General features: G+C 58.2%; 1 protein-coding gene across 2 annotated transcripts in view; it reads left to right on the top strand.

The window, feature by feature from the left end:
• Window positions 1-1,064: 1,064 nt before the first annotated feature.
• Window positions 1,065-22,548, top strand: part of OLFML2B (olfactomedin like 2B) — a 35,233-nt gene continuing 13,749 nt past the window's right edge. For both annotated transcript variants that reach the window (XM_077886898.1, XM_077886897.1), the window contains exons 1-4: window positions 1,065-1,256; window positions 3,577-3,840; window positions 6,402-6,509; window positions 18,504-18,680. In XM_077886898.1, coding sequence (XP_077743024.1) covers window positions 1,080-1,256; window positions 3,577-3,840; window positions 6,402-6,509; window positions 18,504-18,680 — 726 coding nt within the window. In that variant the 5' untranslated portion in view covers window positions 1,065-1,079. The remainder of the gene's footprint in view (window positions 1,257-3,576; window positions 3,841-6,401; window positions 6,510-18,503; window positions 18,681-22,548) is intronic.

The following is a 22,548-nucleotide window of genomic DNA, read 5'->3' as shown; positions in this document are numbered from 1 at the left end:
CCTCGACCCCGGCCTCGCCCCCCTCCCTCGCCGGCCACCTGAGCCCTCGGGAGGACGCCGCGCTCTCTCTCCCGGGGCCGACCCCGCCCCCTTGCCCCGCCCCCGCCCCGCAAGGCCCCGCCCCGTCGGCCCCCCGCCCCCGCCCCCCATGCCCGTCCCGCCCGCGCCCCGCCCACATGCCCGCCGCGCCTCGCGACCCGCCCCCAGCCCCGCCCCCCCCGCCCCTCCTGCCACCTGAACCCTCGGGCGGACGCCCCGCTCGCTCCCGGGGCCGCCCCGCCCCGCCCCGCGCCCCGCCCATCGCCCCTCCCTCTCCTCGCCCCCGCCCCGCCCGCCACCTGAGCCCTCGGGCGGACGCAGTGCTCTCTCCCGCGCCCCGCCCCTGCACTCGCCCCGCCCAAGCCCGCCCCGCCCCTCGCCCCGCCCCGCCCCTGCACTCGCCCCGCCCAAGCCCGCCCCGCCCCCGCCCCGCCCCCGCCCCGCCCGCCACCTGAGCCCTCGGGAGGACGCCGCGCTCGCTCCCGGGGCCGCCCCCCGCGCCGCCCCCCGCCCCGCGCCCCGCCCATCGCCCCCTCCCTCGCCCCGCCCCTGCACTCGCCCCGCCCCCACCCCGCCCCCGCCCCGCCCGCCACCTGAGCCCTCGGGAGGACGCCGCGCTCGCTCCCGGGGCCGCCCCCCGCGCCGCCCCCCGCCCCGCGCCCCGCCCATCGCCCCGCCCTCGCCCCGCCCTCGCCCCGCCCCTGCACTCGCCCCGCCCCCGCCCCGCCCGCCACCTGAGCCCTCGGGCGGACGCCGCGCTCGCTCCCGGGGCCGCCCCCCGCGCCGCGCACCGCCCCCCGCGCCGCCCCCCGCCCGGCGCCCGGCTCTCGGGCCGGGCCGGGGAGGGCCGCACAGTCGCGGCCGCCTGCGCCGGGGAGGACATGAGCCGCGGCCCGGGGGCGCCCCCTCCCGCCGCGCCCAGCCGCGCCCCGCGTCCGCAGGCGCCGTGAGCCGCCAGTGCCGGGCCGCGCCGCCCTCGCCCCCGAGCCCGCCCGCACCGGCCGCCGCTCTCCCGCCCGCAGCCCCTGCCCGCGGCCCTCATGGCCCAGCCGCTGCTGCTGCTGGTCTGCGGCGCCCTGCTGGTGGCCGGGGGCCGGCGGGGGCCCAGCGACGCCCCCGGCGGGACGGGCGAGCCCGCGGACGCGCCGACCGCGGCGCCCACGGAGGACGAGACGCTGCAGAACGAGGCGGACAACCAGGAGAACGTCCTGTCGCAGGTAGGCGGGGGCCCGGCCGCCCGCACCCCGGGCCCGACGGGCCCCCCTCGGCCACCGCGTGCGCGGGGAGGAGCGGCTGGAACCGTCGCGCTCGCCCACACCTTCGCGCCCGCTGCGCGGGGGTCGCCTCCGCGGGGGGGCTGTCGGCGGGCGCTGGGACGGGACCCGAGGCGGAGGGCTCTCCGCGGAGGCACCTGGCGGCCCCCCTGGCACCCCCGGGCCGCGGGGTGAGCACCGAGCAGCAGCAGGTGTGATGCCCGCCAGGTGGCCCCGCGCAGAGGGGCCGGGGCGGGACCCCGTGTCCTGGCGAGGCAGGGGGAAATGCACACGGGCTCACCCCTGGCAGGGGCCCGGGGGCGAAGGCGGGGAGTGACCGCTGATAGCTGCCCCTGTCCAAAATACTCTGCTTGTCTTATCTGACTCAGCCCTCAAACACCCTGGGTCCCGCTCTGTTAGCAAAGGACTGATGGGACCACAGCGAGAGCGCCCCGGGCGGGCAGAGCCGGGGCTTGCGACTGCAGCCCAGGGGCCCCGAGGACGCTCTCCGGAGTGTTCCGTGCATGCTCTCCACAGCGCGCCTGATGATGTGTGGTGGGTGTTGCCCAACCCTAAGGATGACGGGGGTGCCTTTAGTGCTGCCTGCATCTCCCTAAGTCCTTGGATGGATTGGTCTTGTCTTCTTCCAGGAAGAACAATCCGCTCCACTGTGGGGTTTATCAGCCCCCGGTCTCCTCACCCTTCCTTTGGAAGTTATGCTAATAGATGCCCTGTAGCCACCCATGCCCTCGCACCGTCTCCTAAATCGCAAGGCCGTAAGGATCGTTCACAGTGGGGCTCCGGAGGACCATCCACGGAGGAGTTGATGAAACCCGAGTCTCGGAAAGGAAGGAATCCACCCAGGGTCCCAGAGAGGGCTTTGCAGGAATCTAGGCAGAGTTTCAGCGAGCAGACAGCCACGATTTACTGTCTGTCAGCCCACAAAGACCAGCCGCTTCGGTCACCCTGCACCGTATCTCCGGCGTCCACCGACCCATTCTGTATTTGACAACAGCTCTAAAACAAATATTAGCGTTAGAAGAAACCCAACCTTTGCAAGAAAAACATGACAAGCCCTCTTCCCCCCCAGACGGCATCTCAGGAACATTCCCACTCCAGCAAGGACTGTGCCTGCCTGCCGGGGTCATTAGTCCAATGAAGGAGACCCTTCTCCGGGCCCAGAAAGCCAGAGCTCCTTGGCTCTGGGGATGCGGGGTCTGGGGCAGAAGAGCTGGGGAGGAGCCTCCTCCCCTCCCCCCGCAAGTGCTCAGGGTGGTGGTTCCAGAAAGCCTGCTGCTCTGCGTGCTTTCCTGCCCGACGGGGCTGGCTGGGGCAAGTGCTCAGAAGGAAATGTTTAGCATTGTGGAAGGAGCAAGTGCTGCCAGTTTGCTCTCCTGGCTTTGGCCTGGAGTTTGGGTTCAGAAGCTGTGCCTCTGAGCCAAAGGGATCCTTGGGCTGAGTAAACCTTCCTGAGTTCTGGGCCCGTCTCTTTTCTCCCGGTTCCCTTCTTCCGAATCTAAACCATTCTTTGAGGGTCAGATCCAGTACCACTTCCTCCAAGACGTCTTCTCTGGTGCTCGGCTGGAGCCACTCTGGCCAGTTGGAGCCCCGCTGCTCTGTGTCACGTCGGGGCCCCGGCACGGCCGCGATCTGTGTGCCTGCTGCACCGTAGCTCCTGCCAGTGGGCTCTCTGGCCCGTCTGCTTCCCTCTCACAGCCCCTAGCGCAGTGCCGGTAGGCCCTCCAGGAGTGATCTGTGAGGGGACGAGGACAGAAGCAAGAAGCCTTCTTCTTTTTTTTTTTTTTTTTAAGATTTTATTTATTTGTGAGACACAGAGAGAGGCAGAGACACAGGCAGAGGGAGAAGCGGGGAGCCCGATGCAGGACTCGATCCCAGGACCCCCGGGGTCCCACCCTGAGCTGAAAGCAGATGCTCAACCACTGAGCCACCCAGGTGCCCCCTGCTTTTCCCTTTTAAATCTAAACCTGGGTTCTAGCGACGGCAGGGACTCATTTGTTTTTCCCTTGAAATGATGGGAAGTCTAAAGTCCCCCGAGAAATGCAAGCTTTCCAAGACAAATGGAGAGAGCTGAACTCCTCATGCCTTCAAGGAAATTTCAGAGTCAGCAAATTGTGTTCCGATGACCTTTTCTCTCCGCAGCGTGTGGTCTGAGGCCTCTGGCTAGGGCAGGACGTGTGACACGGTGAACAGAGCGCCTTCCTGGGAGCCGGCCGACACCTGTGTTCGCACCCCCAAGACCTTCTTTCTCTGTCTCTGTGTCTAGTTGCTGGGAGACTATGACAAGGTCAAGGCTGTGTCTGAGGGCTCGGACTGTCAGTGCAAATGCGTGGTGAGACCCCTGGGTCGAGACGCCTGCCAGAGGGTCAATGAGGGAACCTCCAGGAAGGACGACTTCTACACCGTGGAAACCATCACCTCAGGCTCGTCCTGCAAGTGTGCCTGTGTCGCGCCCCCATCTGCCCTCAATCCCTGCGAAGGGGACTTCAGGCTCCAGAAGCTGCGGGCGGCGGACAGCCGGGACTTGAAGGTAGGACCTGGTGCAGGGTGGTGCCACACGTGGGAGGGTGCCTTAGGGACCTGGGGTCCAGCAGAGCTGTGGCAGGGCTTGTAGGGCCTTTGAGTACATGGGACCTGTCTTAGCCCGTGAAGTCAGGCCCCGACACCTCGCCTGCTGAGCGCGTGTCCCGGGCTGGTCATCTGACAAACCGGTGTCCGAAGGGGATGCCGAGAGCAGAGCGTGCCTGCCTCTCCCTGTGGAGGCAGGGAGGCTGGGCCTGGAGCAGCTGCCAGGCCCAGGAGTCAAAAGAACTCAGTGTTCTCCTCCAGAGTTACTGCCACCATTTACTGTCGGCCCCGCGTGCACCCCAGGGAGGCAGGAGACACGGGAGCGAGCCTTCGGTCCTCGGCACGAGGGCTGGGGTGACCAGGGCAGCAGAGGCCCGGGGCCTGCTGTAGCTCAGCATCAAACCGTGATCCTGGTCCACAGGGTGGGGGAGCTCATGCCTGCCTGAGGCCACTGCGTGGGTTGGCGGAGGGCTTCGTCTGATCTCTGCCCTCCCCTCTTCGCTTGCGGTGTGGGGTAGAGGCACGGGCCTGGTTTTGCCGTCAGACCGACTTGGGTTCAGATTGTTGCTCTGCCAATACCTGTTGTGTGGTCCTGCTCAGGGTACCTAACCTGCCTGGCCTCAGTCTCCCTGCATGGAAAGCGGGGATGATAGCATCTACCTTGTGGGGGTGTTTTCAGAACCACCGAGATGGCAGCTAGGGAGCACTTGGCACGATGCCTGACACGCAGTCAGGGTCAGTAGCCACTAGTCTGGCTCCTGCGTGACCATGCAAAGAGCTGCTGCGGGGCCTGGCGCCTGCTACATGCTTGGAACTGGTGGCCATCGAGGCCCTGCAAGCAGAGCGGTGTGCAGCAGTACAGCACTTTAGCATCCTGCCCTGGGAGTCCGCACACCTCGCAGAGCTACAGCCCTGCCACGGATCGACTCTCTGAACCCCACTGTTATAGGATTGTCTGGACTCTTGTGGGCTTCTGGAACAATGACAGGCAAAATCTTCTCTTAGGAGTCAGAAAATCATCACACGGGGCCCCTGGGTGGCTCAGTCAGTTAAGCGTCTTCCTTCAGCTCAGGTCATGATCCAGGGGTCCTGGGATCGAGCCCTGCATTGGTCTCCCTGCCCAGTGGGGAGCCTGCTTCTCCCTGTCCCTCTGCCTGCCACTCCCTTTGCTTGTGCTCTCTCTCTCTGTCAAATAAATAAACAAAATCTTTATTTTTTTAAAAAGATTTTATTTATTCATGAGAGAGGCAGAGAGAGAGAGGCAGAGACACAGGCAGAGGGAGAAGCAGGCTCCGTGCAGGGAGTCTGATGTGGGACTTGACCCCAGGACCCTGGGATCATGACCTGAGCTGAAGGCAGCCACTCAACCACTGAGCCACCCAGGCGCCCAATAAATAAAATGTTTAAAAAACAAAAAAACAAAACAAAAAAAAAAGAAAAAAGAACATCATCACAGTGCATGCTAACCAGATGCCGTTCCGTGGCTCTCGCCCACGATCCAGCTGCCTTCCTCTGCTGGGGAGGAAGGAGGTCTTCTAAACACTAATGTCTTGCACGTGGAATTCTTCATCCAGTAGCAAGGCCAGGAGATAAGTGTGTCCAGCAAAGTCTCCGGGGACTGGTCCTGAGCAGGGAGGCTCAGTTCAGGCTTCTCTCATCTGCCCCTTTGCCTGCAGTCTGTGTGACCCGGATGCCACCAGAGCTCAGCCACCGTCCTCCCAGGGTGCCCTGTGACAGCTTGCAACCTCAGAGATGGGTCACTGGGCCTCTATTGCCCCAGGCTCAGATTGGCTTTCCATGCTAAGGGAAGACTGTTGGTAGATTCCAGGGCCTTCAGTAGACAGGGGAGTGTTTCAAAATCATATCCTCGAGGCACTGACGTTCCTAAACCACTTAGTTAAGTATTTAGATATCACCTGTTGTGGGCCAGGTGCTGGGCTAGATACCTCGGGGAAACAAAGATGAGGCATTCCTTTCCAGGAGCTCACAGTCTAATAGCAAAGATGTGCTTACAACGTACAGAATAAAAGGGGTCTGAACAATTTGGTGAAGAACAGTTTTGCTTGTTCTTATAAGATCTTTCCTTTTTTAAATTTAATTTTATTTATTTCTTTGAGAGGGAGAGAGAGAGAGCGCGTGTGCACACACAGAAGGATGGGGAGGGGCAGAGGGAGAGGGAGAAGCAGTCTCCCCGCTGAGCAGGGAGCCAGACGTGGGGCTCGCTCCCAGGACCCTGGGATCATGACCCACTCCGAAGGCAGCCTCTTAACCCACTGAGCCACGCAGGCGGCCCGATTAGAAATCCGTTTCTCACCTGAGGATTCTGGTAGGGAGACTGCATCCCACCATTCTGTTTGCTTGTGTGCCCGCCACCTACGCAGATGCCGGTTTCCAAGAGCCCCCTCTCTGCTCCTGGCTACTGGCCTCCCTGTCGAGCCTCCAGCATGGGGGGCTGGCGGGAAATGTCTCGTCCTGGGTCTGTTACACCCCCGCCCTTGACTAACCCCCATTCCTGTTTCATAGCTTTCTACCATCATAGACATGCTGGAAGGAGCTTTCTATGGCCTGGATCTCCTGAAGTTGCATTCCGTCACTACCAAGCTGGTGGGGCGGATGGATAAACTGGAGGAGGTAAGGAAGGTTCTGGGTTTCTGTATCCTTTTTATTTTTATTTTTATTTTTTTTAGGTTTTATTTACTTATTTTAGAGAGAGCATGAGCAGGAGAGGGAGAGGGAGCGAGAGAATCCTTAAGCAGACTCCCCACTGAGCGCAGAGCGTGATGCAGGGCTTGATCCCAGGACCCTGAGACCATGACCTGAGCCAAAATCAAGCGTCGGATGCTTAACTGACTGAGCCACCTAGGTGCCCCTCCGTATCCTTCTCTTGATCAGGCCCAAAAGTGTATCAAACTTCCCACGATATTTTTTCAGAAAGTGTGTCCCAACTGGACTTAATGCATCTTGTTCTTTGGAAAGACAAACCATACGTAAAACACCCATCCAAAATCAGGCCCAGTTTTTGATGATAAAGAGAATCCGTCAAATGTAAACACCTTTTTTTTTCTCATATGCAAGAACCCTGTGACCAATGTATTTCTGTTTTTACCTTGATATCCAGGGAACTCAGAGCTAAATGAAATATAAAAGCACAATAATAGGCACCGTATTTCTAGTTTTAAGGTGGCGGCATCTCCCTTCTGGAAATATGGTTGTCAATTCCTCTTCTGGTTCGGTTTGGTTTGGTTATTTTGACCGCTCTGCTGTCCGTCTCTGTATGTGTGTGTTTGTGTGGTAATCCACCTCAAATTCACTTTAGAGAAAGAAGACATGAAAATGATTATTAATAAGCAATAGTCCCTACTGGAAAACATCCAGCCCCTCACCCACTGGAAGGATGGACTGGCAGCGTAGTTTTCCCAGGCAGACCTCACATGTTTCTGACGGGGCCCCCCAGGAGACGCACACATGGCTGGTTTTGGGGGGCTGGTGTGTGGGGTGGTGGTGCGAGGTGGACAGTACACGACAGTAATGTTCACACTGTTTCATGGCTCTGATGAGCTTTAAAACCTAGATAAGCCACTTAGTCCCCAGGAGGGGAACGATGACCGCTCAGCCTTATTGGTAAGGAGCTTATGGGTACGTGTCATTGACTGGCACCCAGTTCTTGAACGGATACTTGAAACAGTGACTCAGAAAATTAGGTCTGCTTAATTTTTAGACTATTATTAGGCTTAATAACGGAATGATTAGCTATACCACTATTCCTCATGAAAATATTGGGGGTCTCTCCTGGAGGAGCTGGGGCTCCCTCACCGGTGATTAGCAGCTGTAGGATGTGTAAAAGGTAAAGCCCTTTAGTTTGGCAGAAAGAGCACCTGCTGGACTAGGCGTCAGGACAGATGAGCCACTCTATTTGCTGCTGCTCAACAGCCGTACCGCAGCCATACTTTGTCCATCTGTAAAGTGGGAGAGGTGCCCTGTCTACTTTGTACGATTGCCAAGGGGATAAAGTGTAAGCCAGTCACTTTGCAGACGCTTTGTGAGGTTAAATAAAACAAGGCGCTGGGGGTAGGACCACGGAGTGAGTGGGGGTGGTGTCTCCCTGTTGCTTTGCCAGGGGCGCTGGGACCTGGATGACAAAACATTTGCTGTTGCCAAGATTGGTTTCAGCACCCTCCTTACGTTCTAGAAAAAGGTTCCCAGAAAGTGAACACCACTTCCTTGTCCACCCATCCTGAGGCTTGACCCCCTCAGTGCTGTGATGAGTGTTTTCTGAACCCGGCCGTCAGCTCGGGGTGGGGGGTTGGTGGGCCCACGGTCACTTCAACTGCCAGGTCTGATGAGAAGGGTCAGGGCCCTGGAACCTGAGCTTTATAGACAGTTCGAGGTGGCCAACAGGACCACATCAGCTGCCCTTCCCGAGGGGGCTTCCCGAGAGAACGAGGCTTAATCTTCACTCTCTCCTTCCCCAACATTGACAGCCGGAGTGAAGGGATTGGAAGTGGTCAACACCATCCTACTACCAACAGACTTCATCCAGGCTTGGGGTTCTTTCTCCCTTTTAAAACCACTTTCTGATTCTTTCAAGTGGGTTCAAAAGGGATTAATAGCCAGGAACCATGTCAACCTTGGAAATGGGAAAGTTCTTTTTCCCTTGGCCGCAGAGCCATCCGAATGTGCGATGCTCCCTTTAAGAAAGGGGTGCGTTTTCATGGGAACAGGGCTGATAGCTTTCACCTGATCTTGGCGGCCGCTTGGTTTTCATTCCCTCAGGAACACGGATTAGGAAAGTCAGCTTGGGGGTTAGAGCACAGTGCTCGTGAGGCCACGGTCAGGTGCTCAGCCTCAGGGAGCTCTGCTCAAGGGCTGTAGTCTGTTTCCAGAGTTGTCGAGCAGTGATCCTCTCCTGCCGGCAGAGGATAGGAGTGGGTTTAGTGGGTGAATTTGGTGCAATGCCACTGCCCCAGCAGGATGGTGTCTTCTGTGTAAGCACACAATAACTAGATTTTTGCCAGAACCAATCTCAGTTACGTCAAGGAGAGTAATCTCTTTTTCATTTTCTTTTCTTTTTTCTTTTTTTTTTTTTTTTTTTAGAGTGATCTCTTTGTCAAAACCATGGTATGTTTAGTAGCAAAACCTGGCCCTTTCGATTAACGGTAACAATCCCCTATCCTTACATAGCAGTTATGGCCTTAAACCACCCCGTATACATTCAGCACATTTGTTCCTAGATGCTAGGGAGGTGCAGGCAGGAGCTCAGGCCTCCTGGTTCTTGGGCCAAGGCTTTTTCTAATCAACCCCATAAGTTGCTTTGAGTCATTGCTGTCTGCCCTGGAAGCATCAGTTTTTCCTAACAGAGCTTCAAACAACAGCTCTTCCAAGAGAATTTCTAGGCAGAACTGTGGCTGTATCCCATGAGTCCTCTTAAATGGGATTAAAGTGTAGAGGGAAAGTTTCCCCAAAGCAGGCCGTCCAAGGCTACAAGGTGCTGTGGTGCCACAGATGTCACAGATGGGCTCAGGCTCCAGGCCCATAGAGCAGAGTATCGTCTCCTGGTGTGACATCCAGCCTCTGTCTCCTGGCTCAGGCTAGCTGACTGTGTCTGCAGTCTGCAGTCACTGAAAAGGCACAATGTTGGGTAAATGGAAAAAACACTCCTCCAGCTGGGCCCTGTAGGAGGAATGGAAGCGAATTCTGCTCTTGGTCTTTGGATACTCTGGAATCCCAGGGGGAGTGCTTTGGAGGTCAGACCAGACAAAGGGGTCAGATTGGAGGGGCATTTTGCCCAGAGTAGGATCAGCGCTTGGCAGTAGAAGCGGGCACACGTGTGAACACCCACGCCCGGTATGTATGTAGAAATGGAAACTCCATTTGCAGATGAAAGAGGAAGGAAAGAGAGAGAAATAAAATTTAAACTGTTAGAGTCTCACCTTTTGGTTAAAATAGGCTCTGAGAGCTCTGCTTAGTGGGGTGGTTTTGGTTAAGCTTTTATTTTACATTATGGAAAATGACACATAAGCAAGGAGCATACAGCTTAAATCATTACAAAGCAGATACCTACGTAACCTCCACATAGCTCAGTGCCCCCGCATGTCCTCTCCCTACCCCTCCCAAAGGAGCCTCTGCCCTGAATTTCATATTGATCACCTTCCTTGCTTGTTTTTTTTTTTTAACATTTTCATTATCTAAGGCTGCATCCCTAATACATAGTTTTATCTATATTTGAATCCTAGATATATAGAATTTTATGTCCCTGTTTATGTGTGGTGGGCTTCTTTCACTGAGTTTTGTTTTCCCGTTTTTTTAAGGTTTTATATTTTTTAAGCGATCTCTCTACCCGGCCTGGGGCTCGAACTCACAGCGCTGAGGTCAGGAGTCACATGCTTCGCTGGCTCAACCAGCTGGTTGCCCCTCAATTTTGTGTTTTATTTACTTATTTATTTATAAAGTTTTTGTATTATTTGAGAGAGCGCGCGAGCGTGAGTGGGGGGACGGGCAGAGGCAGAGGGAGAAGCAGACTGCCCGCTGAGCCGGGGCCCGATGCGGGACTGCATCCCGGGACCCCCGGATCATGACCTGAGCCCAAGGCAGACGCTTCGCCAACTGAGCCACTCAGGAGCCCCTCTTCAAGTTTTAAAAAATATTTACTTATGTTGTTTTACATCTTGTAGTTCATTTACTTTCACTGCCGTGTAGTACATTGTATTGTGTGAACACGGCACAGTTTGTCCATCTGCTCTACGAGGATGGCGACGGGCTGTTTTCGGCCCTGCCGGTCACCCTAGCCCTGGGAGCTTCGCTGTACGCGGACACCCCTGCAGGTGTTCCCTGCCCACGCGTGTGGGCATTTCTCTGTGCTCTGTGAGTGGGGATGGAGCTACCGGGACATTAGGTGTGCTTGGTTTCAGTCGTTGGGGAGGCTGCCAAGCCCTCTCCCAAGCGCTGGTGCAAGTTTCCATTCCCTCTGGCAGGGGATGAAGGTGCCACCCACGTCCTCACCGGCACTTGGTATTGTCGGATTTTCTAGTTTTTGTCAGCGTGGCGAGCGTAGCCGACTAGGGCCATTTCACTGGATTCCAGAGACCTAACCCCCAAAACATCTTTTCTCTTCACCTGCTGGAGGCCTGAAACCCGACGTGCGCTCCTCTGGACCTGCTCCCAGTAGAGGCCGCGAGCCTCTAATGGGGTGACTAAGGCTGAGCATCTCCTGGGAGAGGCTGGGAAGGGGAAGGAGATACAGGAAGCACACGTGTGCGTTACAGTCGGGGGTGGCGGCTACGCGGAACAGGTGCCCGCAGAGCTGGGAATTAGAAGTCTAGAAGGAGGGATCCCTGGGTGGCGCAGCGGTTTGGCACCTGCCTTTGGCCCAGGGCGCGATCCTGGAGACCCAGGATCGAATCCCACGTCGGGCTCCCGGTGCATGGAGCCTGCTTCTCCCTCTGCCTGTGTCTCTGCCTCTCTCTCTCTCTCTCTCTCTCTCTCTGTGACTATCATAAATAATTAATAAAAAAAAAAATTAAAAAAAAAAAAAAGTCTAGAAGGAAAACCTGCAGCTTCCGAAGGCAAGGGCACGCCCGTGTTTGTTGCACTGGTTGGGCTGAGAGGACTTTTACCCTGAGCCCTAAGGCACCCAGAGACCCGAAGACTTGTGGGCTGCCCGAGCCTAGGGCTGGACTCAAAAGGCAGCGGGACGCAGGCGTGGGGTATATCACCTAGTCCCAAGTACTGCTTCCGGGAGCAGATGTATTATGGAGAAAAGGACCGAGGGACAGATGGCTAATCTCTCCTAGCATCAAGGTTTTATTTTATTTTTTTTTTTTATTTTTTTATTTTTTTTATTTTTTAGCATCAAGGTTTTAGTAGGATTAAATCATTCCCATACAAATGGCAAACCTTTGGGAAGAAATGTCCCACCCCACGTAGCTGCAGGACACACCTGACCGTGTTCTAAGTACTTGGACACCCGTATGACTGTGTACACATGTGCCTTTGTGTGTGGGGGGGTGCATAGCCCGCGCTCTGAACACAGATGCCTGCCTACGAGCCTCCCGAAGCGTGATTTCTGTTGCCGAAGCCCTGCCCCGTCTGGTGCGTGTGACTTCTCTTTGTTTCCCACTTATCTGCTGGGGTGTGCAAAGCTTGTCCGTGTGCACAGATGGTCACCGCGGAACCCTGTGTGTCACCTGAAGCCTTTTCTCCTGATAGCGTTGTGTCCAAGTAAGATTTAAAGCCTGTGATGTATTTACCAGGCTCGGAACTGGCCTGCTCCCCAGAATGTGCTGGCACAGACATGGCTGGGGCTTCTCCTTCAAACCTGAGGATTTGGTGGGCCTTTGTGTTTCTGGACAGAAAGGCAAGATCAAAGGAGCACTCCTGACTCCGGGGGATAGATCTTTTCACCAGCTAATAGGAGGACGTAATTCTCATCTGCACAGGCCTGGCCGGGAGTTAGGGGAAGGGTCTCCTGCCAGGCCTCCCCTCTCTGGCCGCCCTCCAGGCCCAGCGAGACAGTCATTTCACGCCTCTGGTGCTCAAATGCGGCCTTGGAGAAAAGGGTCGCCCACCCTGTCTGACCACAGTGCTGTCACCTTGGAGAAGGGAAGGCCTTGGAGATAGGATTTCTGAGATATATTTCAGCTTTAATGTTACTTAATTCTGTTAAACCTGAGTATGAGTTCAAGTGACTGTCTTCCCTCTCCTGGGGTCGTATGTACTTCAAATCTAATTTGTCACCGCGGGATGCAAGGTTTTTTTTTTTTGGCCCAGCGGACTGTCCTGGGAACAGCTCGTGGCTGCCTTGGATGAGGTTGTATATCCACTGTCAGAGGCCCTGGGACTTCTTGTTCGTGCCTGACTGGCCGCCCAGGCTGACTTGTGGAGGGCGACCTGAGCCTGTGTCATCTTTATTTCAGCGTCTGGGCCCCAGGCCCGAGGGGGACTAGATGCTCACCAGCTGCTTGGTTGGGGGAGAGATTGAAGGCGCAGCTGGTGGCCCCGGCACCCAGGCCAGCCTGCCCGGCTCCGTCAGCTGTGGTCCAGGCTGGGGCCGGGCCCGGCCTCTCCTGCCAGCCGGAGCACCGGCCGTGTCTAGCTCCTCTCACACTCCAGCACTCTCACCAGGGTCTGGACACAGCTGTCGGCCGGGCTGGCTATCCCAGGCCACCTGGTCCTGCTTGTGTCCTGGAGGGCTCCGAGGGGGAAGGGCAGGCAGGCCGCTGGCATCTCTGAGCCCCCAGGACCTGGCGAGCCCCACGCTTACTTCACCCTCTCAAGGAAGGCTGTTCTCTCTGCTCTCAGGCTTGCCACCTGTGTCGGGCCCTGGGCACATCCAGCCAGGGAGCATGGGGGCCAGGTGGCCTCCTCGGATGTGGGGACACGTGCCTGCTGCAGGACTTGGCGCCCAGGCTTGGCCCAGCTGCAGCCTGGCTTCGTCTCCCCACAGGGGTCCAGGGTGTCTTTTTACAACACAGCAGCCTCGGGAGGCCGGAGTCGGGGGGGGGGGGGGGGGGGGTGGTCCTGGCCTTCCTTCCCGCCCGACCCGCCAATCCTTAGCTCACTTCCTCTCTTCCACCTACATATCTGCTCTGAGCTCTCAAGGGCCGGCCCTGGCTCCTCCTGGGCACCTCCAGTCCCACCCTGTGCCCGGCACTGCACCTGCAGCCCCTCGTTCCTTCTCCGCCCGGCCTGGTGAGGTGGGCGTCCTCATTCCTTCCTTCTCCCTCCACTTGCCTTGTGGCGGTGATGGTGGTGTGCGCCGGTCCCCCGCGCCAGCCCCTTCCAGGTCGGGAGAGCAGACCACAGAGAGCCACCAGAGCTCTGCGCCGTGGTCGCCTTCCCTCCAGTCCCAGCGCTTCGGCCTAACGCTGCTGCACCGTCTCGCCCAGCCTCCCGTGCACTCGCCCAACAGCTGGACAAGGTCAGGACACGGTCTGTACCGTGAAACGGCCGCCCCACCCCTTCCCCCCACACCCATTCTGCCGATCTGCACACCGTCCACGGCTCTGACCAGCTGCGTGCCAGCTGCACCCCACCTCCACCTCCGTCCTGTCCCCTGCGTCCAGGGACCCTGCCCCTGGTGTCTGTGCACCGGGCTGCACTGAGCACGAGGCGCTTGTCCCCCTCTGCAGGGCTTGCTGTCCTCAGGCGTCCTCCCGTGCCCAGTGCCCAACCGCGTGTCCCCCCCCCGGTATGTGAACACCTGTCAGGTCCTTGGCTCTGCTCAGATCTTTAAGTGCTGCGTCCGGCCTCCTGTGCCAGCCCTCCGCCCGCTGGCTCTTCCCCCCTCTCCCACCTCCTCTTCGTAACAGCAAGATCCTTGGTGGGGCCCAGGTGGCCCTGCCGGGTAGGCGCCCTGCCAGCCTCCTGCCCCCTCGCCAGCACTGCCCGGGAGCCAAGTTGCGCGCCCCACGCAGTTGCCGCTGCAGCCCCCGAGGGGAAGAGCCCGGGGCGCGAGGTCGTGGGGTTCACTGTGCCGCCGGCACAGGAGCAGGGGTGCCCGTGTGGGCGGCATCCGCTGTGCTTCCAAGGGAGGTCTTGGAGTGAGGGGGGCAAGGGAAGCCCCGTAGGGCAGAGGTGGCCGAGGAGGGCAGCTGCCGCTGCTGCCCCGGGGGACAGCCGCTGGCCCGGCCGGGCCGCCTAATAGGGTGCTGCCACCGTCGCCGGTGTTTGTCCCGGCGGCCCAGGCTGTGCTGTTGCCGCAAAGAGGAATAGACGGTACTGCTCCTCCGGGAGGGGACAGGCCGTGTCGGCCCCTCCGTGGGACCCAGCATGACGGCTGCTCGCCAGCATCACAGAGGGTGTTGGGGCTTTGCAAGTCGGTGAGAAGGCGGCCCGTCCAGGGACCTAGGCACCCAAGGTGGAGGGGCAGGACTGAAGCCGTGGGGCTCCCCCCTCGCCCCTCACTGAGTGCTCAGGCCAGGCTGCTCTTGCACGGCGTTCGGGAACCAGGTGGGATCCGGTCTTAGTCGCACGACTGTGCAGCCCCAGCCGCGGGTCCACGCAGCGTGGGTCCCGGGGCCACACCTCAGCCGCCACCCCAGAGACTGCGTCACGGGCCTTGCTGACGCCTCCAGAGCTGTGTCGTCTGCCCTCTGGCTTTTTGCCAGTTGGTGCTTTCTTGTTTGCTGCTTTCATCCCCTTGTGGAGGGTGGTCCCCGTCGGAGCAGGATCCTGGTCGCTGTGGCTTACACTTGGCCTCTTAGGGCCCAGCTCGGAGCACATCCAAGTGTTAACGAAGAAGTAACGCCGGTACCCCTGAGCCTGCTGAGCTGTGTTGTGTCTCAGGATGTTGGACGTTAAAGGGGGAGATAGGTGCCTGGCCCCTGCTCTCAGCAGGTAGCTGGTGGACGTTCGGAAACGCGTGAACGCGGGGGCGCCTGGCTGGCTCAGTCGGCGGAGTGTGCGACTCAATCTTGGGGCCGTGAGTTCGAGCCCCACATTGGCTGTAGAGATGACTTGAAAATACAGTCTTTAAAAACAGACAAAAAAGAAATGCATGAATCCCACGAAGGCACCAGGCACCTTTCCTTTGGCCCCAGAAAGCTCTAGCTCCTGTAAAACAGTCTCTTTTATATACACTTTGCCCCCCCCCCCCCCATCTTTCTTCTCAAGCTTGAATGTGTATGTGGATCTCCTGGGGGGTCTTGTTAAAATGCAGATTCTGACCCAGCAGGTCTGGGAGAGGGCAGGCTCCATTCCTGACAGTTCCTGAGGGTGCCCCCACCTGAGCTCATCTGTCACCACACTTTGCATAACCAGGACTGCTGGGAGTCCACTCGATCCGCATTTCTCTGCATTAGCACGTGTGTATCCTCTCATAGACCCTGAGGTCACACTGAAACATTCACGGACCCTCTGCTGGGCCCTGCCCTGTGTTCCAGAGCTGACTGAATGCTAGGACTCCCCCTTTACACCCCTGAGATCTTAGTGGTCCCCCAAGTGAGCCTTGGAAGCAAGGGCCGGGAGCCTGGGTGCTGGGCTCAGCTCTGCCACTTTTGTTTTTCTCATCAAATCACAAATCACATCATTCCTCTGGGCCTCTGAGGCATGCTTGAGTTCTGGGATCCTCCAGGGTCCTCGAAACCCCAACTGTCACATCCTATGAAAGATAATAACCACTTTGGATGGCCCATACACTTCCATGTATATTAACTTACTTACTCCTAAGAATTCATCAGGAAAGCCCCAGTATTACCCCGTTGTACCCCTGGGGAAATTGGAGCACAGGGAGTTTGATGAGCCCAAGATGGGAGAAGTAGCAATAACGTGGACGTGTGAGCCGGGCTTTCTCCTCCAGAATCCGTGCTCTTAACTGTTGCACCTGACTGCCCCTGATAACACCTCGTCAAAAATCGCCCGGTTCCAGGTATTCCTGAAAGAAGACTTCTTTCTCTGGAGCTTCATCTCCCATGGTTAACTGTGTGCAAGTTGGAGAGGCGAGCCTGGCCTGAGCCCCACAGAACCCATCAAGCCCTTCCAGTGCTCAGAATCCGCCATGAAATGAAATGCCAGAAGAAGGGCATGGCCAGTAGTTCTGGGGTCCGGTCAGTTTTAACAAGCCCCTAGCAGATTCTTCAGGACACCCTTATAGAAGCCCCTGGAGCCTCGGTGTCTGGGGGTTACTGTCTCCCTAGATACTTAGACACCTCCTTCTGAGCTACCAGGCTGTGCCTGGTAACATCTGAGCATTTACACTTTTCATATCTGTCTGATAAAGACAGAAAGCAAGTGCATCCTCTTACATCGTTGCTTCCTGGGCTCAAGGAGAACATCACATCTAAAAACTCAGATGCAGGGCACGCGGGTGGCTCAGTCGGTGAAACATCTGCCTGCAGCTCCAGTCGTGATCTCAGGGTCCTGGGATGGAGCCCAAATCCAGCTCCCTACTCAGCAGGGAGTCTGCTTCTCTCTCTCCCTCTTCCCTTGCTCATGTTCTTTCTCAAATAAATAATCTTTTAAAAAAATATTTTATTTATTTATTCATGGGAGACAGAGAGAGAGAGAGAGGCGGAGACAGAGGCAGAGGGAGAAGCAGGCTTCCTGCAGGGATCCCGATGCAGGACTCGATCCCAGGACCCCAGAGTAACGACCTGAACCAAAGGCAGATGCTCAACTGCTGAGCCACCCAGGCGTCCCAATGAATAATCTTTTTTAAAGAATAAAACAAAAACTCAGATGCTTATGGAGACCTTAGGATGCTGGCCACAGTTGGACAGAGTTGGATCTCAGTGCAGTAAACTTCTCTCGAAATAACCGGAGGAGAAAGGGACCTCTGAGCCTTGTCCATAACTGTCCCTGGTGCAGACCATGCAGCGTCACCCCTTCTCGGACCCTGCCTCTCGCCCGTCCCTCCCTCCTCTGAACCCCATAAGCTTCACACTTGCCACTCGCAGAATCCAGCGTGCTTGGTCATCTTCCTCCTGCTGTGTGGGCCTTTTCCCCCCAGTTATAGTTGCTATCTCCCCAGCGCCCCAGGGCAAGCGCCCCGGGGGTATTGTGAGGGAGTGTTGTTTGGGACCGCTCTGTACCCTAGCCACACAGGAGGTGCTCACCAGTGTTGGTTGAATTGAAAAGTACCTAGGTCCCTTCCAGTATGAACCGGGTCTGGAACACAGTTAATTTGCCAAGTAGGGTTCATTTAGGGAAACTGTTTTTATGGGTAAATAGAATTTGAAACCAGGCTATGGGTTTTCTATGTAAACGATGCTTTTAAAGTGCCGTGGAATAGTTTGGGTTCATTAGAAAAGTAGACTAAGTAGATGTCTTTGGCCACCTCTTCTAAAATTGCTTTTAAAAACCCTTCTTTTGGGGCGCCTGGGCGGCTCAGTTGAGCATCTGACTCTTGATTTCAGCTCAGGGCATGATCTCAGGGTCATGGGATCGAGCCCTGAGTGGAGGCTCTATGTTCAGGGGAGAGTCTGCTTGAGATTCTTTCCTTCTTCCTTTTCCCGTTTCCCTGGCTCATGCGTGTGCGTGCTCTCTCTCTTTCTGTCTTTCTCTTTCTCAAATAAGCAAATGAGTCTTTTAAAAAACCTTTCTTGGGACACCTGGGTGGCTCAGTGGTTGAGCTTCTGCCTTCAGCCCAGATCAGGATCGCAGGATCCCGGGATCGAGTCCCGCATTGGGCTCCCTGCTTCTCCCTCTGTCTGTGTCTCTGCCTCTCTCTCTCTGTGTGTGTCTCATGAATAGATAAATCTTAAAAAAAAAAAAAAAAAAAACTCTTCTTTGATTAATTGAGCTACTGGTTCACATGTATGGGGTCCAAGCGAGTGGAATATTTTGTAATATTCGTCATCGCTGGACACGGGTGCATGCGCTGTGTGCAAACGATAGGAAAGAGGCCAGGTGTCCTGGTAACCGGGAGACACGGCATGTCACTTAGGAAAGCCGTGGGGGTTTTCCAGCAGTGGGACCTACTGGAGCCGTGCTGCCCCACAGGGACTGCCTGGGCTCTGGCACGGGCCCTCAGCACCGGGCTGGACCCACTCGAGGACCCCAGTGGCTTCTTGGCCCCTGTCTCAGCCTGTTCTGTGCCTCTAGCTCTGAGCAGAAGCAAGCTGCCGGCGGCCTCCAGCTTAACTCTAGGGCTCTAGAGGACCTTCGTTTTACATTTTTTTCTCTTTTCAGGAAGTTTCTAAAAACCTCACCAAGGAAAATGAGCAAATCAAGGAAGACATGGAAGAAATTCGAACCGAGATGAGCAAGCGAGGTAAAGAGAACTGCTCGGAGAGCATCCTGGACGGCATGCCGGACGTGCGCGCGGCATTGCAGAGGGACGCAGCGGCGGCCTACGCACCCCCAGAGGTACGGCCCTGGCTCCCAGGAAGCCAGGGGCACAGCCCAGGGGGCACCCTGCCAGGCTTGCACGCGGGCACCGAGCTCTGCACCTTCTGGTTCTTTCACGGCCGTGGTCTCATCTTCGCGGCGACAGGGCGGGGGGTGACTCGGGGTACCTGATGTTGGAGCCCAGAGAGGCTCAGCGCGTGAGTGTTGGAGCCAGGACTCCTGAGTCCCAGACCTTGTTGTTTCCGTCGTGCCCGCCCCACCCCGCAGCCGCCTCCTGGGGGAGCGTGTGTGCAGGCTGCCTGGGCCACTGGGGTTCGCTCCTGCCGTCCTGGCACGATTATGGAGAAGGGGAGACCCTTCTCCCGCGCTCTACGGCGCCCCAGTTTGCAGACGGGAAGCTCTGTGGCCCTCGCGTTCGTGAAGGGCCTGTGTGCACCACGACTCCCGGCGCTACACCGGCTGCTTTGCTTGGCAGCTCAGGCAGGCGGGCCGGCCCGGATCAGCCCGCACTTTCCAGAAGCGGAAACAAACCCGGCAAGGCTCCCGGGAGGCCTTACTCAGCCGGGAAGTGGTGGCCGGGCAGTGGTGGCCGGGGGGCCTCAGACCCCTGTCTCTCCCCGCCCAGTCGTATCCCGACGCGAGGTCCCCGTGTGTGCGATGGGACCCTGTCCCGAGGCGTCTGGAGTGACGCCCGATGGCCTCCTTGCCTACCAAGGCCCCCGTGTTCGTGCCCGTTTCTTTTGGCTTCAGTTGCTCGGTTCTGCTGATGTGCTAGTGGCTCCGAGCGTTAATCCCCACTAAGTGGGGTGGTTGTGGCCTGAGCTGCTGCCCGAGAGGTAGCATCCTTTGGGAGCTAACGCAGAGGAGTGGAAGAGGAAGCAGGTCAGGTGTGGTGGCCGGACTTGAGTGTGAGACGCGGGGAGGGCGCGGGTCTGGGTGAAGCGTTGGAAGAGGGTCCCAGGAACCAGGGGCAAATGGCAGTGGAGGGAGGCCTGGCTGACCTCAGCCGGACCAGGGCTCAGGGGTGGGCGGCGGGGCCTGGGTTCCAGATGTGCCAGCCCGGGGCCGCGGGGGGTGGGAGGGTGGGAGGAGTTTGGGGAGCAGGGCCTGGGACACACATTGCCGTTGAGCTGTTGCTCTGCACCCGGACGTGGGGAAGGGCTGAGCGTTGCTACGCGGGACTCTGCTGCCTGGGCCACGAGGACCTGCGGCAACGGGGCAAGTCAGCCTGGGCTCGGGACTCTTGGAAACTCCTCAGAGTGGTGCCAGGCGGGCAGCAGCTGTGGGCCGGGGCGACCCTGGACACGTGTGTCCGAAGGTAGGACGATGGGGACTCTGGAGGCTGGAGAGCCCGAAGGCAGCAGGGAGCTTGCACCCTGCCCGGCACATAGCTCCCAGTAGAACCAGTTCCAAACCAGAAACTAAGTATAAGCAAGGCCAATCATTTTCTGGCTTTGCCCATGATGACTACTTTGATGCTCCCTGGGACGTATCATATTTCTTCAACAATTATATTTATTCTCATGTTGAGCTGTGTGCCCCCCACCCCTCAACGGGCTGGCTGCGAAGCGTGTGTTTAGTCTGCTGGGTGGGTCATCCCTGAACAGATTGGAGCTTATAAACCAAAGAGCCGAGGATACCGGGGCTGGAAGGGACCTTGGAGGCACCCTCTCCCCCGACCCGGGGCCCGGCGGCTCGCATCCCGGCCCATCTGGCACGTCCTGCTGGCCAGGTGCCCCGTGGAGGCCGGCATCCCCTGTGCTCCCTGGCGTCCAGCTTCCCCGTCGGCTGAGCTGGCGATTTCGGCTGTTGTCTTGATGATACATTATGTGGTATGTTCAGCAACCGAACTCTTATTTCCTGAGGGCGAACGGTAAACCAAATCAAACACACCAAACGCTTTTTCTCTTTGCTCAGCAAAGCCCTTTCCCCTCCTGAAATCCCCATCCATCACACTGCTGAAGTTAGCGCAATCCGCCCAAAGCCGGGTGGTGGGGGTAGCGCCAGGGCCGGGGTGGGGGGGGGACAGGGGAGGAGGCCCCAGGCTGGCATCCTCCTCCCCTGCCAGGAAGGGGCATGTGGGGGCCCGGGTCGGTGGTTATCTTCAGGGCTCCTAGATGATCCTGGGGTTTCTCGGGGTGGCAAATGGCAGTTTGTCGGCGGCCTCTCTGCAAGAGGGTCCTCGCCCGGAGCTGCCTGGAGGGTTGGCAAGGGGCTCCGGGGCTGGGTTGGGAGAGGAGAGGCAGGGTGGGAGCGGGGACCCAGGGCCGCCAGGAGTTGAAGTCACGCAGCAGACTCTTGGATTAACGGAGGGAGGAAGGCACAGCTCGGTGGGGGCAGCTGCCGCCCAGCTCAGCCCGTCGCCAGTGAATCCAAGGAAATTATATGTTCTCTGGCAGAGGCTGCCATGGTCTTGCTCCATGTCCTTGGCTGGGAGAAGCAGCGGCGGTTCCCGCTTGTCCCGGGGAGCCGGGAATTAAAGACAGCTCCTGGGGTTGACCATGGAGAAATGACGGCGGCTTCTGCAATGCAGGGGGAGGCCAGGGTCGGGCAATTAGCGGGCCCACGGCGTCTGAGGCACGCCCCGGGGCCTCGAGTCAGCGCCCAGCCTCCTTCCCCGGCGGGAAATGAGGATCCCCAAGTCTGCTGGGCACCCGCCAGACCGGGGCCCCGTGGACTTGGGGATGTCAACGGGTTTTCGGGTGGCAGGCGGGTTAGGGCAGCGGGACTTCGTGTAAGGCGGTGGGTAGGCTCCGGAGACAGCGGCCCCGAACCCGCCCCTTCGCTGATTGACCTTCAGCCGATGTGCCGAGTGACCCTGAGCCCCTTTCCTCTTATCCGTAAGGTCCGGGTGGTGCCCATTGTTGGGGTACGAAGGGACGTGTCTGGGCATCGTGCGTGCTCACCAGACGCATCCCTGCGTCTCTGGCCGAGGTCACCTCCCCAGCAAGAAATGAGAATTGGGGAGGGGCAGGCAGCGGGTGGGGGGGCTCCCCCGGCACGGGCTGGGCCTCTCTGGGCAGCGCTCTGGCCCCGGGCACGGGAGGCGGGTGGAAACGGGCTCCGGCCTTGCAGGAGTGGGTGTCGGGAGCAAGGAGCTGCTATGTCTGCTCTGTCACCTGGCTTGGCTCGTTTGTCGCGGGGAAACCGGTCCAGGCTGGGGGCATGGCCGGGAGCGACGCTGGGCTTTCTCCAGGCCAAATCTTTAAGGTCAAAACTTGAGCCCGATTGGCTCATTCCTGTGCACAGCGAGAAAGTTGGCCAGACGGCTGCGTTTCTGCCAGCGAATGTTCTGTGGCCCTGAAGGTCCGACTCTCGGGACACTGGGCATCTGGGGTTTGGTTTCCAATGGGCTCTGCTCTCTGGGTGCATTTCAGCGGGGTCTGGAGTAACGGGATTGAGGGGCGCTTACCCATCTCCTCGTGGTGAGAAGGGGGCTTCCATGGCTCAGGCGGCGATAGGAAGCTGCCCCTTCATTACTCGGCTTCTAGAGTCTTCCTGAGAGCGGGTCTGGGCCTGCCCTTAGGTCCCTTCACACATCCCTGGTGGAGCCACCGCCCCAGGAGCTGGACCCATCTGTGGCCTCTGAACACAGGGCCTGTGCCCAAAGTTCATTATTTTCAGGGGTGGGTGATTGTGAATTTGGATTGGGGTGGGGGGCAGGTACATGACCTGACGGACCCAGGCAGGACCCAGAGACCCCGCCACACCATGGACACAGAGGGCAGACCCTGGGCAGAGCTCCACGGAGCACAGGCTGGCCCTTGTGCTTGACCAGAACACTCTGGCGGTGGTGCCATGGTGCCGTCAAGGTGCTCGGGTCACGGGCACCTACTGCAAAGCCTTGTTTGACAGGATCCCAGTGCCAGTCATAAATGTAGCCCCT

The sequence above is a fragment of the Canis aureus genome, chromosome 38, assembly GCF_053574225.1.
Source record: "Canis aureus isolate CA01 chromosome 38, VMU_Caureus_v.1.0, whole genome shotgun sequence".
Classification (NCBI taxonomy): domain Eukaryota; kingdom Metazoa; phylum Chordata; class Mammalia; order Carnivora; family Canidae; genus Canis; species Canis aureus.
Note: the sequence above shows the minus strand (reverse complement) of the source record. Positions and strands in the feature narration are given on the sequence as shown.